The sequence below is a fragment of the Brachycentrus maculatus genome, unplaced genomic scaffold, assembly GCF_059751285.1.
Source record: "Brachycentrus maculatus isolate JH-2025_06_01 unplaced genomic scaffold, ASM5975128v1 h1tg000170l, whole genome shotgun sequence".
NCBI classification, from domain to species: Eukaryota; Metazoa; Arthropoda; class Insecta; order Trichoptera; family Brachycentridae; genus Brachycentrus; species Brachycentrus maculatus.
This window is the reverse complement of record NW_028280923.1, coordinates 628352-646299: the sequence shown is the minus strand read 5'-3', so window position 1 is coordinate 646299 and position 17948 is coordinate 628352. Positions and strand designations below refer to the sequence as shown.

General features: G+C 35.3%; 1 protein-coding gene across 1 annotated transcript in view; it reads right to left on the bottom strand.

Moving 5' to 3' along the window:
- LOC148308316 (uncharacterized) overlaps positions 1 to 13914 on the bottom strand; it is a 59964-nt gene extending 46050 nt beyond the window's left edge. The window contains exon 1 of the mRNA XM_088261948.1: positions 13397 to 13914. Within this exon, the coding sequence (XP_088118074.1) occupies positions 13397 to 13914 (518 nt within the window). The remainder of the gene's footprint in view (positions 1 to 13396) is intronic.
- Positions 13915 to 17948: the final 4034 nt, after the last annotated feature.

Genomic DNA, 17948 nt, shown 5'->3' with positions numbered 1-17948 from the left:
TGTTGGATGACAAATCACACATCAACCTAAATCCACTACTACCATTCCACCGTTTCCCCGCAGGGGTAGGCATAGAAGATGGAACGCCACATCGTCTGCCAGGACAAACATACACTCATTGCTTCCTTCATATTTTAATTTATTTATTTATTTTTTAAACCCTTATCCGCACCCTAATGGTGCATAGGGCACTCAGTCATATAAACGCAGTGTTATCTTGATCGTTTTTTTACACATGAAGGACAGGTGATAAGCCCTCCGCCTCAGGTACCAGTCCAGGGTAATATTGAATAAATATTACAGTGAAAAAATGACTCATATTTATTTTTCCCCCTCCCTGGGAATCGAACCCGTGACCTGCTGAACGGTAGCCGAGCGTGCTGACCATTACACTACGGAGGCGGATTTTAAATTACCGAATGTCAAAATTACTTTGGAATTTAGTTAAGCTTATGCAAGAAATTATAAAAATACTACTAATAAATGAGTTTCTGCTCAATAAAAAGCTTCTTTTCAACTCACCAATAGATGTCTCTGGTGAACTTCTAGTGATTCAAGAACAACGTTTCTAAATTGGTTCATTTGTATAGAGCTTCCAAGAAATTGAGTAGTGTGGTTGTCAATAATGGGTAGAATTGGTGAATGTTACACGTGTGTAAAGTGATCACTTAAACCAGCCTATGACGGCTAGCGGCCGAATCTTTGGTTTTCCTTATAGGTTAGATCTATTACATCCCATAGAATACATTACTATTCACCACATACACTTGGGTCTCTTTTTATGCGGTAGATACGTTCCACGGAGAGTCGCAAAAAAAAAATCGCATAAAAAAACTTGAAATATATACAAAACTGGGGGATAGGTTCCATTATTTTTAAAAACCGCATAACTTCTAATCGAAATGAGAGAATGTACTAAAAATCGCATAACAAAAGTTTATAAAAAAATTATAAAAATAAAAACAGAAGAGCTTTTTCCTTATTTTAAATATCAACATATAGGAAATCGTTTTTGAAAAAAAATATTTAATCCAAATTAATAATAATATAATAAAAACCTTACCGCACCCCAATGGTGCATAGGGCACTGCTTCATATAAACGCAGTGTTATCTCGATCGTTTACACATGAAGGAAAGGTGATCAGCCCTCCACTTCAGGTGTAATATTGAATAAATATTAGAGTAAAAAAATCACTTATATTTATTAAACCCCCCTGGGAATCGAACCCGGGACCTCCAGAATGGTAGCCGAGCATGCTGACCATTACACTACGGAGGCGGACATTCCTCCAAATTACATATTCCAAATTCATAATCCAAATTATAAGTACTTTTTCTTTTTTTTCCAATAAAGCATCTCGTGAATACGATGAAAGATTTGAGCTTAACTTTGTGCCAGTGACACAATCACATTTAAACGATTGTAACCTGCACTAGTCAAAATTTTAGATTTTTTTATGCGAAATCGCATAAAAAAGACTTGAACTACATACAAAAATAAGAGATAGGTTCCATTACATTTTAAAATCGTATTACTTCAAAATCGTATATAAAAGATCCGCCTAAAAACAGACCCAAGTGTATAAGTAAAAAGGTCACAAAGGTATCTTTAAATCAAAATATCACTATTCCGATGACAGATTATCCCATATTCAATTATCCATATCCGTTCAGAGATGTACAGATGCCGCCACGAATTTGTATATGCCACGTAACCATAGATAACGGCTGCATTCCAAAGAAAATTAAACATTATAAACCTCGTGTCTATGGTACAGATGTTCGGGAATCCAGAGATTTATTAAGTTAACCCTTTTGACCTGACTTCAATTTATATTCATAACTATTGCTTGCCGTCAAAACCATCAAAAATGGAGATCAGTATCTAAATCCAATTTGCCTGTATCATTATTTTGGTGCACTATTGAATATGCTCCATCGGAGATTTTAAGAAGGAAGAATTCGATTATTTTATTTATTATAGCATTTATAACTTATAATTATTATAAATTAATTATAATAAAAATGGTAATAAAAATAGCGGCGTGCTAGTACCGACACTAATGTATGGAAGCGAAACATGGAACTGGCAAAGGAAGGATGAAAGCAAAGTGAACGCTGTTGAAATGCGCTCCCTCAGACGAATGTGTGGAAAATCATTTTATGACAGAATTAAAAACGAAGATATAAGAAAGGAATGTAAGGCTGAACGAGGAATAATTTAAAAGATTAGGAAGAGTTCTTTCCGGTGGTATGGACATGTGGAGCGAATGGATAACAAGAGAATGACTAAGAAAATATATTCGGCGAATGTGTGAGGGAAAACAGAACGAGGACGACCGAAAAATACTTGGTAAGATCAGATCAATCAGAACCTAAAATCTGGCGGTGTCAAAAGTCTGCGTAATCGGAGGGCATGTATAACTAGATGTATGGATGTGAAGGAGGCAAGGAGTGTATGTCAGGACAGAAGAGTGTGGCGTTCCATGCTCTCTGCCTACCGTCTGCGGGGAAACGGCGTGATGGTAGTAGTAGTAGTAGAGTCGTAATGTGTTTTCTTAAACAGATGTGCGGCAAAACTGCATTCAGTCTCCTTTCATCCCTCTTTTCCCAACTCCATGCTTAGCTACCATACATTTTTTCTTAACTCATTCGATTCACATGCCCAAACCATCTCAACACACTTTTCTTAATTTTATCGATAATGCTTATCTCAGCCTTATATTCTTCCCTCATATCACCATTCGAACATCTATCATACATCGTTTTGATGAGGGATCGCATTTCGACTGGATTCAGTCTTTTTTTATCCTTTTTCTTTTGCAAACTCCATGCTTCGCTTCTGTACATTAGGATTGCAATTAGAACTCTGTAATGTACTGCCAATTTAGCTTTAACTGATTTAACTGGTTTTTATTTGCTTTTAATGGTTTCAGTACACTATTCACTCTACTTTCTATGTCTTTATCAATCTTTCAATTCTTTTTTTTTTAAAAGAAGTATTAATCAGTCTTGATAAAGAAGCGGTTACATTCGAAACCGGTAGACATTATAATTAAGTTATAATAAATAATTATTTTTAAACCCTTATCCGCACCCCAATGGTGCATAGGGCACTGCATCATATAAACGCGGTGTTATTTTGATCGTTAACACATGAAGGAAAGGTGATCAGCCCTCTGCTTCAGGTACCAGTTCAGGGTGATATTTAATAAATATTACAGTGAAAAAATCACTTATATTTATTTTAACCCCCCCGGGAATCGAACCTGGCACCTCCAGAACGGTAGCCGAGCGTGCTGACCATTACACTACGGAGGCGGAAAATATTTATAGTGACTTTAAAACAAAGATAGACTATAATTATAATGTTTCACTTCTATGACGCGTACGGTACCGCACGCGAATTTTTGTATACACAATTTTCTAGTAGGTACATGTTTTTACGAGTCACAAATTTACTAAAATTGATTTAATTTTTTTTGAGTAAACTCATTATCATGTTTATGGTTGAGTATGCATATTTGTTAGTGTGTAAAAAATATTTTGGGTCAATCAGATGACCAGGGAAGCATAAACTAATGCTTTATTGACGTAGATAGGAACTAATTCCTATTGACACTATGAGCACAATTTTATCTTTTAGTTATTTTCCAAGTTTCATAGTAGGTTTTTAATTTGTTATGACGAGTTGGTGATTCAAACCAATTTTTTTACCCTCAGATTATAAATTATAATTACATATAATATGAACATAATTGGGTACAATTTATTCACATCATTTTGAATGTGTCCAAATCCTTGTTAACAATTCTAAGTTTCTCGTCTTTCTACAGTCTACGACAGGTCGTAAGCCCTGTAAATATCCAGACTTGCATATTCTTCTTCATAATTAAATGCAATCTGTCAGATGAATGTGCGGCTAAACGATGTATGATAGATGTTCGAATGGTGAAATAAAGAAGGAATGCAAAGCTGAGATAAGCATTATCGATAAAATTAAGAAAGGTGTGTTGAGATGGTTTGGACATGCGGAACGAATGAGTGAGGTAAGAACGGTAAAAATTACGAGGTGAATACAATTGAAAAAGGAGCAAAAGAAGACCGAGAAAAAATTTGGCACGATCAGATATATAAAATATTCGAGTCGAAAAAATCGGCGGGTATCCAGATAGATAGATATCTATGAGAAAAACTCGTACATGTATGTGGAAGAGGCGAAGACTTTCAAAGACAGAGAAGTATGGCTTTCTATTCTCTCTTCCTACTCCTGTGTGATTAGATTATTAATTACTTACTCTGTTACTTAAATAAGTGATGTTTCATATGTTTGAAATTCATGAGGAGATGCATGAACGTGGAAGCGGCGAAGAATGTTTGCAAAGACGGGGTGGTATGGCGTTCTATTCTCTCTGCCTACCCCTGCGGAAAAGCGGCGTGATGGTTAGTTAGCTATTTAGTTAGACGCAGTAAGTGTGGAATGCAAGATGCGCATTCCCGTACCCTGCGCATTGCCGATAATGCAGTTCCCTACAGGTATTTTTTGGGCACTAAAATCCGTCCGGGGAGATGTCGCCAATATCTTTATACGATACGGACGTATTAAATTACAGATATTTAAATCTCCGTGAATGATAACCGGTGAATCAGAAATGTTCGAACCATTCCCTAAAGGCGACTGGGTCGCCAGACCCCTGACTCGGCGGCAGGGTTGGATTAAGAAGGAAAGAAAATAATATTTTAAGTGTGTTTAACCTTTCCGGGAGTATGGGCGTAAATGAACGTCCGTAAAGGAGTATCGACGTTAATGAACGTCGAAGTCCGTCTGTCAGTTGGTATGATGTAACTTGTATAGCAATGACATCTTTGGGTATTTGTGTGTAATTTTGTCATAATTCAAAAATATTTCGAAGAGGTGTTTTACTTTTAAAAATAACTCTAACATAATTTTATCTTCATAATACATCAATTTAATTAAAAAAAAATATTTAAAAAGAACCCACTCCCCAGAGAAAGTCGTATATAAAGAAAGTTTTTGCAATTAGCAGTCTCTGGAGATCGTCTTCGGAATCGGCGATTAAGATAACGTCATCTTCATAGCATTTGATGTTTTTGTCTCCCAATTCGATTTGAACAAAAAAAAAAGAAAAATAGATACTGAAAATGTTTAACAATTATATGCTGTATGAGTTATAAATGAAAAGAAAAGCTGCTAAGATCTGTTTTTTTTTAGGTAAATAATATCAACAAAATCTTAAATTGAAATCAACTAATATTAAAATTTAATGAAGTCGGAACAATATATGTAATACTCAAGTGGTAAAAAACTAGTGTTTTATTTATAATTTTTCTTCTTCTTCTTTCCATGTTCGCTCCCTAGGTGGAGCATATGGCCAACACGAGACGTCTCCAAGTCACTCTGTCACGCGCCATCTCCTTGGCTTCCTCCCAGGTCAGTCCAGCGGTGAATGGTTGTCAGCGGCCTTCCGGGGCGCCGGAATCCTCGGAGTTGGAAGAAGAGACATGAGGGGTTGATGCTCTTAGGTGGCATTCTAAGGATATGTCCCAACCACGTCCACCTTCTCCTCTTCAGGACTTCAGGACTCTAGTATGAGGGGCTGTTGAGTTATTCTCCTCATAACGTCATTCCTGACGAAGTCATACCACTTTACACCCAGTATTCGCCTCAGGCACCTATTTTCAAAACTTGCTAGTTTCTTGCTTTGAGCTTTGGTGAGGTGCCACGACTCACATCCGTACAGCAACACTGTTAGGATGCAGGCGTTAAAGTAAAGACAACACTTTAAAAAAATACATTTATAATAAGTAATGTTTTATTAATAAAGTTCGGGTCTGGTCGAAGCGCCCAACCGAGAGCGTTGACGTCGAATGTCGTCAGAAACGAGTCGAGGCACCCGAGAAACAAGTCGAGTACAAACGCGAGCGGAGCGGGTCCATCCGCGAGCATCCTCGCTCCATTGTATGCTGATGAGTTCATCTTAATTATGTTCAACACGAGCATGCTCATTTCACAATCGACAGGACCAGTTCAATGGTGAGAACTCGGCTCCACACACCTGACAATTCACGTTCTACGATGTAATACGTTTATATATATATATATATATATATATATATATATATATATATATATATATATATATATATATATATATATATATATATATATATATATATTTTTTTTTTCTTCGTCTTCTAATCCTTATCCGTACCCCGATGGTGCATAGGGCACTGCATCATATATACACTGTGTTATCTTCATCGTTAACAAACGAAGGAAAGGTGGTCAGCTCTCCGCTTCAGGTTTCAGTCCAAGGTTATATCGAATGAATAATAAAGTGAAAAATAACTTTTTTTATTTTTTTATTATTATTAGAATAAAACCAATATTTTTAGCTTTTCCACTTTTTTATTTGACCAGCGACCGGGTTTCGTCGTTACCGACATCATCAGACTGGTGGAAAGTGGAAAAGCTAAAAACATTGGTTTTAATCTAATAATAAATTAAAAATGCAATTCCATCACGAAGTGTCAGTGGATAATATAAATCTATGAAAAATAACTTTTTATTTATTTTATCTCCCCGTGGGATTCGAACCCGGGATCTCCAGTATTACACTGCGACAATTGCACTGCGGAGGCAGACAAAACCTGAAACTAAGCACTAGTTGATAATTTTATCGTAAATTTGAATGGAAAGGAGATAAAAAAAATCAATGCAAAATCGACAATACCCAATGGGATACATGAAATTTAAATAATTAAGTAAGTTCCCAAAAAACTCACAAAAGGCAGAAAAAAATATAACAATAATAAAATAACAAGAAAGTATGAAAAATATATCAAGAACTATGTATGCAAAGTAAAGTATATTTGTACTTTTAAGCATATTAGTATTCCAAAATGATTTAGGGTAACATTATTATTATTCAGACCTGACGAAGGAAGTGTAGCTTCCGAAACTAGTTGTCTTTAATAAAGCTCAAGTGGTATAAAAACAAGTGTTTCCTTAATCATTGTAACATGACTTACCACAAAGTCAATGCCGAAACAATAAATAAAATATTTGTATTCTGTTTTGAGAATTGATAGGTACCTGTGAAGAAATATAGGCTTCCTCAGAAATTTTGACTTAAGTACGGCGTAAGACGCAGTAGCTCATAGTCACAAATAACCCTCTGAAAAATACTTTTTTCTCAATTTTTATCGAAAACGAATGCATCCCGTCACGAGAGATTCACAGTCATCTGATCTTCTTCAGGGATTCTGTCATTAATATCATAAAAAGGGTATCAATGACCCTTTTCAACAAATAATAACAATAAATGTGTTTGGATCCATTGACCTTTGCTGTGTCGTACACAGAAAGGGCGAGTTTCACCTTTCAGTCAATCCTCATTATGTCAATCAGTTTCACCTCTCAGCCAATCCCTATTTTGACATTTGTCGTGAGTTTGACAGTTCCGCGAAAGGCACCAGCCGCGGGGGGTCAGCTGTCATCCCGCAGCCCGCAATCAGGCGGTAGTGATCACATCGTACCGAGTAGTGACATCACCTTCATTCATTGACTAAGCGACGCGTTTTTTGTTGTGTATTGGGCGTGTCTTCAACACGCATGCGGGCAAACCACACATCCATGGGTGTGTAATTATTAAAAAAAACATACTTATTTTAATTTAGTTTTCGTATAGTGTAGGCAAAATGTACGAGCTTTTTGACATCTCAATAAAGTTGAAGATGAATATGGAAGTCTGGGTATTTACGGGGCTTATGACCTGTCATAGGCTGGTTAGGTTATCACTTTACTTTTTGTGTTGTCAATCATGGGTTAAATTTATGAATGTCGCACGTGTGTAAAATTATCACTTAACCAGCCCATGGCAGGTTATAAGCCCTGTAAATGCTCACATTTCCACATAATTCTTCATCTAATTTGAGATGTCAAAAATGTGTTAAAAACTTTCTTATTTCAATTATAGATGTCGCCAACAAAGTAGCAAGTAGTACATTTTTTCAATTGACCTATAAATATTACTAGCCCATAACGTCCTGAAAAATTTATATACTTGGTCATACCAAATTTCTCGGTCTTCGTCTACTTTTATTGCCATTCAAATTAACCTCATAAAATTGTTTTACTGTTCTTTCTTTATTCATTCATTCCACATGCCCAAACCATATTTTCAATAAATTTTATTACTTTAATCATAATACTTGTTGATTATTAAAAAAAATTAAACACTTGAATATACCACTTGATGAGCTTTATTAAAATTAAAAGAAAATCAAAATTAAGCTTTAATTTTTACCAGAAGATGAAAACATCTGTAAGTTTTCGAAACTAGTCGTATATATAAACCAAACTCATTAAGTGGTATATTCAAGTTTTAATTTTTAATTTTTAATATGCATAATTACACATGTTGATTATTTTTAAGTTAATGCCGAATCAATAAATAATAATACTTGTTTAAATCAGTGCCCTAATTATAATTTTTTTATTTGTTAAATATATATGTAAAAGATCAAAATCATTGAATAACCTCTAATCACCATTTTAAAACAGTTATTTTAAATGATTTTCGATGACCCTATATATTTTTTAAAAAGAAATCAGTGTTAAAAAAAATCATAAAAGAAAACAAAAAAAACATTAATAAATATACGAGTCAGCACTGGAAATGTCAAAGGTCACTTACGTCGGCACCACAGTCAATTTTAACGAAGCCATGACGTTGGAAGAAATCGGAATAAACTGTAGTTCTAGGCGCGGCACAAGCTCGGCACAATCAGAGACAAACATTATCTCAATCTTTCTTCTCTCTCATGTAACAAAATTTGCCTTGTAAAAGTAACGCATACTTGTTATTTCACTTTCAATTCTCGTAATTCTAATATGGTGAATACCATATTGCTCACTCCTTTCCACAACATTTTGGTTGTGCATGTTTTCGGAATGTCCAGAAAATGTGCTTTATCCCAGCAAAAGCGGCATATTTTTAACTTAATATTTACTCGCTACAGGGCAGAAAGTGTTGTTTTTGCATTTTGAAGAAAATGTATTGTTTAATAATTTTTTTTTAAATACAAAATATTTTTCAAATGGGGAAAAAACCTTCAGGTTTTAACTAAAAAGATATGTTGTACAGTAAAAAGTACATCTCACCAATAGATGTCTCTAGTGAAGTTGATTAATGATTCAAGAATAATGTTTCGAAATTGGTTCATATCCTCATATATTGAACTTCCAAGAATTTGAGAAGGTTGTCAATAATGTGTAAAATTGGTGAATGTTACACGTGTGTAAAGTGATGACTTAAACCAGTCTATGATGGTCGTCAGCCCCGTAAATGCCCAGACTTCCATATTCTTCTTCATCTTTGATGAGATATCAAAAAAATAATGTGAAAAATACTCCTATAATTGGAGATAATCCAGATTTGTGAACAAGTATTTGGACACACTCAATATGTTGTAAACTTAAAGTGTCATTTATTTATTTTTTAGAGCAACAAAAGTATATTGAGTATAATATTATAAAAGTATTTTACAATAATAAATTGATGGTGTGTTATTACACGTTTTATAAGGATCCATTGTTCGAATCCGATCAGTTTTGTTGCTGATTCGGCTAGCGCTGGCCCGGCAAGGAGGCGGGAAGGATATTGCATGGAAACATTGTTCCTTTCGAGTACACGCCCAAAGCCCATACAATATCCAAAAAAAAAAAAATTATCATACCATTTTGGGTATGTCCATATCCTTATTCACAAATCTGGGTTTCTCCAATTAGGACTCATTTTACATTTTTAAATTTTAGTTTTAATTTGTAAATACCACTATTAATTAAAATCTTATAATAACAAATTGTTTAGATGCTTTCCGCGTCATTTTCAATCACCGCCACCTGTAAATTCATTTGAATTTCACATGGTATTTACCTAAAAAAAATGAAATTGAAATAAAAAGATAGATAGATAATACCATTAAGTAATTTTTAAATTTTGGCATCTTTGTCATCATGGATGAAGACGAAGTATTAAGAAGTCTGGGTATTTACTGGGCCTCCGACCCATTATAAGCTAGTTTAAGTGATCACTTTATGCACGTGCAACATTCACCATTCTACCCATGATTGACAACTACGCTGCTTAATTTTTTGGAACTCATATATGTTCATATAATAATAATAATAATACCCTTATCCGCACCCCAATGGTGCATAGGGCACTGTGTTATATTATATTAAGTTATAATAAATATTTATTTTCAAACCCTTATCCGAACCCCAATGTTATTTTGATCGTTTACACATGAAGGAAAGGTGATCAGCCCTCCGCTTCAGGGACCAGTCCATGGTAATATTGAATAAATATTACAGTGAAAAAATCACATATATTTATTTTACCCCCCTTGAGAATCGAACCCGGGACCTCCAGAACGGTAGCCGAGCGTGCTGACCATTACACTACGGAGGCGGACATGTAACATATGTACATATACTTTATGTAACATAAATATAATCTTCACAGTAGACAGTATTTATCATTGGTTTGGGCTATTATTAAGCATTTATTCATTAAAAAATATTTTATTAATAAGTACACATATATAACACAGTGGTGTGCCTGGAATTTTATAAAAATCAGGAAAGACAGCAGAGGTGGTATGATTTTGAAATAAGGTAGGCACTCTTTTTCTGCCTATATAGAATTTACGCCCCTGTATACATACAAAATACACCTTGAGCAGTTTACACATATTATGTAGCTATCATTTCTTGTTTACAAAAGTAAATGTTAGTTTTTATGTAACTAACTAACTAACCATCACGCCGCTTCCCCGCAGGGGTAGGCAGAGAGAATCGAACGCCACACCACTCTGTCTTTGCAAACATTCTTTGCCTCTTCTATATTCATGCATCTCCTCATACATACCCGACGATTATTACGACTCCTGACCCGGCCGCTTTCAAGTATTTGACATACCTGATTGTGCCAAGTTTTCCTCGGTCGTCCTCTGCTTCTTTTTCCAACTACATTCGCTCCATAAATTTGTTTAACCGTTCTTTCTTCGCTCATACGCTCCACATGTCCAAACCATCTCAACACACTTTTCTTAATTTTATCGATAATGCTTATCTCAGCCTTACATTCTTTCCTTATTTCATCATTCGAACATCTATCAAACATCGTTTTGCCACACATTCGTCTGAGGGATCGCATTTCGACTGCATTCAGTCTGCTTTCATCCTTCTTTTGCCAACTCCATGCTTCGCTTCCATACATAAGGGTTGGAACCAGAACTCCATTGTGTACTGCCAGTTTAGCTTCCGCTGATAGATTTTTATTTGCTAAAACTGATTTTAGTGCACCATTCACTCTGTTCCCAGCATTCACTCTCCTTTCTATGTCTTTATCAATCTTTCCATCCCTAGAAAACATACTACCCAAATATATGAAATCATCTACCTGTTCCAAAATCTCCCCATTTACCAATATTTCACACTCAGATCTACATTCATCTCTTTCAAAAACCATGATTTTGGATTTGCTAACATTCATCAATAAATCACTTTCCTTGCACACATTATACACTTTTGTCACCAACGTTTGCAGGTCTTCTTTGCTATCGGCAAGAAGAACAGCGTCGTCAGCATATAAAAGGCAACAAACGGTCAAATTATTCATTCTTGCTCCAATATTCAAACCTTTCAGCTCTTTCATGCAGTTATCCATGTATAGATTAAACAGCCAAGGCGACATTACACATCCCTGTTTTACACCTTTAGAGATGTCAAACCAGGATGAAAAAGAGCTATTTACCCTAATGCATGCAGTGCTATCCTCGTACAAGGATGCAATGCCCTGGATGAGTTTACTGCTCACTCCATACTCAGATAACACCTTCCATAACTTCATTCTATCAACGCGGTCATACGCTTTTTGCAAATCCACAAATGCGCAGAAAAGCTTTTGGTTCTTTCCCAAAAACTTTTCTGTTATATCGCGCAAGGCAAAAATTTGATCCGTACATCCTCTCCCATTCATAAAGCCACTCTGAACATCCCACACTTTATCCTTAGTTATGGTTCTTACCCTTTCTATGAGGATTCGTCCATACATTTTACCAACAGCACTCAATAGACTGATTGCTCTATAGTTTCCACATTCCACCCTAGATCCTTTCCCCTTGTAAAGAGGCATTATAACTGCCCTTCTCCAATCGACGGGAGTATAATTTTCCTCTAGACACCGGTTAAAGAGCCTATGTAACCATGTGAGAACTATTTTGCCACCATTCTTGATGTATTCTGCAGCAAAATTATCGAATCCTACAGCTTTTCCATTTTTTAGGGACTTTGAGGCATTCACAATTTCTTCCATACCTATCTCTCCTGAATCATCATCCACACATATTCTAGGAAGTGTATTTACGACACACATGCTGTTATTATTAATTGCATGCGTTTCATACACCTCCTCGAAATACTCTTTCCATCTCTCTTTTATATCTTTTTCATTCGTCACCATTTTTCCGTCTTTCGCTGCAATCGATTTCATACATCCATTCACGTTTAGATTTCGGGAGTTTTTGACTTCTTTCCAGAATATTTTTATATTTTCTTGGAAATTTTTTGTCATTTTTACTCCTTCTTCCTTTTTCAACATACGTTTTCGTTCACTCACCGCATGCTTAACTTTCATTTTACATTCCTTGTACACTTCTTTAACCGATTCATACTCAGTGGAGTTTTTATTTTTTACTGCTATACAATCTAACCACGCATTCTTCTTCTCTTTCACTATTTTTTTAACATCGTCATCCCACCATGCATCGCCTTTTTTCCTTCCTTGCACCGCTATACCACACACTACCTTTGCAGATTCGCACACACTTTCTTTTAAATGTTTCCACATGTCATTTATACTTAGATTCTTTCTATCATCCGCGATCAACCTACTGCATACGTCTTTTACAAATTTACCCTTTATGTCGTCATTCTGCAGTTTTTCTACTTTGACTCTAGAGGGAGCCGCCACCTTGTTTGTTTTGGCCCTCCATCCTTGAAACAGAATCACTCTTGAAACCACCAAAAAGTGATCTGTTTCCATTTCGGCCCCCCTAAACACCCTTGTATCTACTGTGGCGGATTTCAATCTAGAGTCAATGACGACATAATCGATAATGGACCTTTCATTTCGTCTCTCCCAAGTATATTGATGGATTCCCTTGTGTGCAAAAAAAGTATTTGACACAAAGAGATTCCATTCCAGGCATACCTCTAACAACCTCTTCCCATTATCGTTTACTCTTGCATCCCCATACATACCAAGCGATAGTTCAAACCCTTCTCTTCTTGTTCCAACCCACCCATTTAAATCACCAGCCAGAATTACCTTTTCATTATTCATTTTTCCATTCATCACATTCATTACATTCAACCAGAACTCATCCTTCTCAGATTCGGTGTCGGAGTTGCCGGGAGCATAACCTATCAGCACAAGTAGTCTTGTCAATCCGACTTTGAATCTGATAAACATGAGTCTCGCGTTTATAAACACATATCCTTTCATACATTCTACCATCCTGGGTGACAGAAACGCGGCGACGCCCTGACACGCTCTATCTGACTCGGGGAGTCCAGACCAGAGGACCAGCGAGCCGTCGTGCTCCATCGATCCATTTCCTTTCTTCCAGCTTTCAGTCACACATAGTAAATCTAAGCACTTACTCTTCCTCACATCACATAGTTCATTCATTTTTCCATCCATACGTCCTCTGATATTCCATGTCGCAATTCTACACTCTTGCGTTGTTCTCTTCTTTGCGCCCCCGCGGGAAGAGCGGCTGACTGGATTGCGAGTCTCAGCGCGGCCAGAGGAAGGCATCTTCCCGCTACTCACTGTTCTATACTACATACATATTTTAGTTAAACTAGTACAGACTACAACATACATCACACTTACTCTTAAACCTTACACTTACTTTAAAAATAAAAATAAACTTAAACTTAAAAATAAAAATAAAACGTTTATGGGCTCACTAAAGTTCACTAAAATACAAAATATTGTCTTTTATGTCTTCTTGGAAAAATTAGTTTTTATGTCTTCTTGGAAAATCGTCCTCAAACAAGTTCCTTATTACAGGATGTCAATATTATCACAAAAATTAAATGAAGCTTTCTTCCTCTTGCAATGGTGTTAAAATCAATGACTTCCGGTCCGAAATATTAATATTTTGTTAAATAGCGAAAATGAATTGTACAGGAATATGAATTTGCACAATATACATATGTACAGAGCAACTTGCAATATTTAGCAAGATAAGAAAATAAGATAAAATACTTTAAAAAAATAAAAAAATACTTGGTCGTGGTCAGGTTAGGAGTCGGTATGAGGAGATGCATGTATGTAAAAAAGGCGATTTTTTTTTTTTAAAGACAGATTCTTGTGGCGTTCTATTCTCTCTGCCTACCACAGTGATGCCTTCGAATGATAGTTCTTCAAACCCTTATCCGCACCCCAATGGTGCATAGGGCACTGCATCATATAAACGTAGTGTTATCTTGATCGTTAACACATGTAGGAAAGGTGATCAGTGATCAGCCTTCCGCTTCAGGTACCTACCAGTCCAGGGTAATATTGAATAATATTAGATTGAAAAAATATTTAACCATCCTCCTTGGGAATCGAACCCGGTACCACCAAAACGATTAGCGGTTAACGGCATGATGGTTAGCTTGTTTAAAAAAATAAATACTAGATATAAATTATATAATCGGTAAAATATTCAAATTTTCAGAGAAATTTATTAACATCGATTATTTTTCTAATGTTACAGAATAAAATATTGACAATTGATAGTGTTGTAGCTTAATACGTTTCAAAAGACATATTATCGACAGCGTTTTGATTTACGGCAGCTCTCAAAATTTGTAGAAACCCGATGTCAACGGATGGAATAAACAAATACGCGTCAGAAATGAAATAACGCTAAGTTCGATATTAAATTAAATTAACTGTTGTTTGAACAATATTGACAGGAGTGTTCATTAAGGAAACATTAAATTATACGTTTTATGAAAGACCACTTACGATTCCATGTTCTGGCGTGTCATTTTTATTACGCGAAAAAATGCAAATGACTCAATTTCAACATTTTGAGTGTGTCCAAATACTTGTTCACAAAATCTGGATTATCTCCAATTACAGAAGTTATTTTCATATTATTTTTTGACATCTCATCAAAGATGAAGAAGAATATGGAAGTCTGGGCATTTACGGGGCTTACGACCGTCATAGGCTGGTTTGAGTGATCACTTTACACACGTGTAACATTCACCAATTCTACCCATTATTGACAACCACACTACTCAAATTCTTGGAAGTTCTATATATATGAACCAATTTAGAAACCTTGTTCATGAATCACTAAAACTTCACTAGAGACATCTATTGGTGAGATGTTAATAATGACTCAATTTCAATAATGTTACATGATCTCGGAGCTTAATAAACATCGAGCTTTGGAGCAGACCCGAATCAAGGCACTAAATTTATAAACAAAAATCTTTAATAACTGGCAAAGGAAGGATGAAAGTAGAGCTGTTAAAATGTGCTCTCTCAAACAGAATGTGTGGAAAATTATTGTATGACAAAATTAAAAACGAATAACATTTTGAGTGTGTCCAAATACTTGTTCACAACATCTGGATTATCTCCGATTACAGGAGTTATTTTCATATAATTTTTTGACATCTCATCAAAGATGAAGAAGAATATGGAAGTCTGGGCATTTACGGGTCTGGTCAAATTATAAGCTTAAAAAATAAAAATGAAAATGATGTTTTCTGGCGTTTCTCATGTATGTGATTATATACCAGGATTCGAACCTCACATACTAATAAAAGACTTTCTGCTCAATAAAAAGCTTCTTTTCATTTCAATAATAGATGACATTCTAGTGATTCAAGAACAAGGTTTCATATATATAGAACTTCCAAGAATTTGAGTAGTGTTGTTGTCAATAATGGGTAGAATTAGTGAATGTTACACGTGTGTAAAGTGATCACTTAAACCAGCCTATGACGGTCGTCAGCCCCGTAAATGCCCAGACTTCCATATTCTTCTTCATCTTTGATGAGGTGTCAAAAAATAAATACGAATATAAAAATGAAAATGATGTTTTCTGGCGTTTCTCATGTATGTGATTATAATCCAGGATTCGGACCTCACATACTAATAAAAGAGTTTCTGCTCAATAAAAAGCTTCTTTTCATCTCACTAATAGATGTCTCTAGTGAAGTTCTAGTGATTCAAGAACAAGGTTTCATATATATAGAACTTCCAAGAATTTGAGTAGTGTGGTTGTCAATAATGGGTAGAATTGGTGAATGTTATACGTGTGTAAAGTGATCACTTAAACCAGCCTATGACGGTCGTCAGCCCCGTAAAGGCCCAGACTTCCATATTCTTCTTCATCTTTGATGAGATGTCAAAAAATAAATACGAATATATTAAAAAGGAGTGTTAGGATGAACAAGGGATTATTGAAAAGATTAAGAAGAGTTCTTTAAGGTGGTATGGATATGTGGAGCGAATGAATGACGAGAGAATGAACAAGAAAGTAGATATATGTGGCGAATGTGAGCGGAAAACCCAATAAGAACGGCCGAAAAAGACTTGGCTCAATCAGATCAATCAGAACCTAAAATCTGGTGGAGTCAAAAGTCTGCGTAATCGGAGGGCATGTATGACTGTGTGGACGTGAAGGAAGCGAGGAGTGTATGTCAGGACAGAGATAGTAGTAGTATAACTTTTGACAGTCAAACAACAATCCTTACATATGCATTTAAGAATTACTCTCGCATAAAACTCATATCATTTGAAAAGTCACAAGTCAAATCATATACCCAAGTAATTTCATTGCAAACTTATAATCATTGAACTGTATATGGTAAATTCATGATTTAGATAGAGTGTTTTTGCTAAGAATTACATTAAATTTTCTTCTTCTTCTTACCCTTATACGAACCCAATGGTGCATAGGGCACCGCGTCATATATATACGAAGAGTTATTGGACTAAGGCGTGATGGTAATAGTAGTAGAAATCATTGTAAAATACATTTTTAATTTACGTTTTTCTAAATAAATACAACTATTTCTTAAAATCTATTGTGACACGTTTTTCGATGTATTTAACATAATTTTCAAACATTGTGTTAATGGCGTTTACCAAGTAAAAATTAATTTAAAATATAATAGATATTACTACAATGTAACTGCCAAACCAATTAATGAAAAAGTAAAATACATTTTAGAAAAAAATTAACACAGCAGAGATTACGATGCGACCCTGTTTAGTACGATATTTTAACATGGATAACCGAGAAATTCGCGTATCGATTTTTAACCATGTACTATGAATGAATATTCATGATATTCTAAAATTCCGACTATTCGTCTGTTCCAATATATTTTCCGATCATTTACAATAATACCCACTCGTATAACCAGTCGTCTAATTGAAAAAGTTGGTAACGCCATATTTTTATAAATAAAAATATATTTCGTACTGACATTTCTTGACGGTGGAACTTTAATTTTATATAATAAAATAATAATATAAATAATCAAACCCTTATCGGCACCCCAATGGTGCATAGGGCACTGCGTCATATAAACGCAGTGTTATGTTGATCGTTTACACATGAAGTAAAGGTGATCAGCCCTCCGTTTCAGGTACCAGTCCAGGGTAATATTGAATAAATATGACAGTGAAAAAATCACTTAAATTTATTTTACCCCCCTTGGGAATCGAACCCAGGACCTCCAGAACGGTAGCCGAGCGTGCTGACCATTACACTACGGAGGCGGACAATATATATATATATATATATATATATATATATATATATATAT